This window comes from Austrofundulus limnaeus, unplaced genomic scaffold (assembly GCF_001266775.1).
Source record: "Austrofundulus limnaeus strain Quisiro unplaced genomic scaffold, Austrofundulus_limnaeus-1.0 Scaffold3117, whole genome shotgun sequence".
Taxonomy (NCBI): domain Eukaryota; kingdom Metazoa; phylum Chordata; class Actinopteri; order Cyprinodontiformes; family Rivulidae; genus Austrofundulus; species Austrofundulus limnaeus.
Genome location: NW_013955519.1, coordinates 1 through 960, shown reverse-complemented (window position 1 = coordinate 960; position 960 = coordinate 1). Strand labels below are relative to the sequence as shown.

General features: G+C 48.1%; 1 protein-coding gene across 1 annotated transcript; it reads left to right on the top strand.

Moving 5' to 3' along the window:
• Positions 1 to 115: 115 nt before the first annotated feature.
• Positions 116 to 672, top strand: LOC106511708 (basic salivary proline-rich protein 4; the record flags this gene model as incomplete). The annotated part of the gene is given in 2 exon segments (XM_014000453.1): positions 116 to 483; positions 605 to 672. Coding segments are annotated over 2 exon segments (364 nt in total), but the record flags the coding sequence as incomplete, so codon positions are not given.
• Positions 673 to 960: the final 288 nt, after the last annotated feature.

Below are 960 nucleotides of genomic sequence, written 5' to 3'. Positions count from 1 at the left end.
TCCAGTCCAGTGCAGTCCAGTCCAGTCCAGTCCAGTGCAGTCCAGTCCAGTCCAGTCCAGTGTAGTGTGTCTTGGTGGTTCTGTTGGAGGTAATAGTTGTGAACAGAGGACTTCAGTGGGTTATCTTATTGAGGTTTGTGTGACCAGGAAAGGTTCCTGTTTCTGATCCTTTAAGAAGTTCTGGTTGATGGAACAGTTTCTAAATCTCAACACTTTAAAAATAATGATCACAACAAACAAAACACGTCTGTTTTTACTCAGAATGCCTTCTGAGGCTCAGGAGCCTCGGGACAGAGGACCGCCCCCTCCCGTCACGCGGGCAGGACGCAGTGCTCAGCTAGCCAAAGCTGTTGTTTCAAGCCCCGCCCCCGAGAGGCGGCCTCGTGGGCGGCCAAGGAAGGATGGAGGCAACGGGCGCTCAGCTCCTCCCACCCCATCTCCTCCTCTTCCTCCGCCTCCCCCGCCACCAAACTCCAAGAAGAAGTAAGTGTCTGACATCTTGGTACCGGTTCTGTTTGTTGTTCTGTTGACCATCTGTTGTCACGGTAACAGCATCATCTAACAAGAGCTGTCGCGCTATAAATCATGTGATGTGTTCCTGCAGGGGCCGGAGCCGGGGGCGGGCTCAGGTGGAGGATGAAGAAAGCACCGATGCTGCGGAGAAGAGGCGGAGTCAAATGACAGGTGAGCATGAACCTGTGTACCAACAAGCTAACATTAGGTACCAACAACAAGCTAACATTAGGTACCAACAACAAGCTAACATTAGGTACAAACAACAAACTAACATTTAGGTACAAACAACAAGCTAACATTTAGGTACCAACAACAAGCTAACATTAGGTACAAACAACAAGCTAACATTAGGTACAAACAACAAGCTAACATTAGGTACAAACAACAAGCTAACATTAGGTACAAACAACAAGCTAACATTAGGTACAAACAACAAGCTAACAT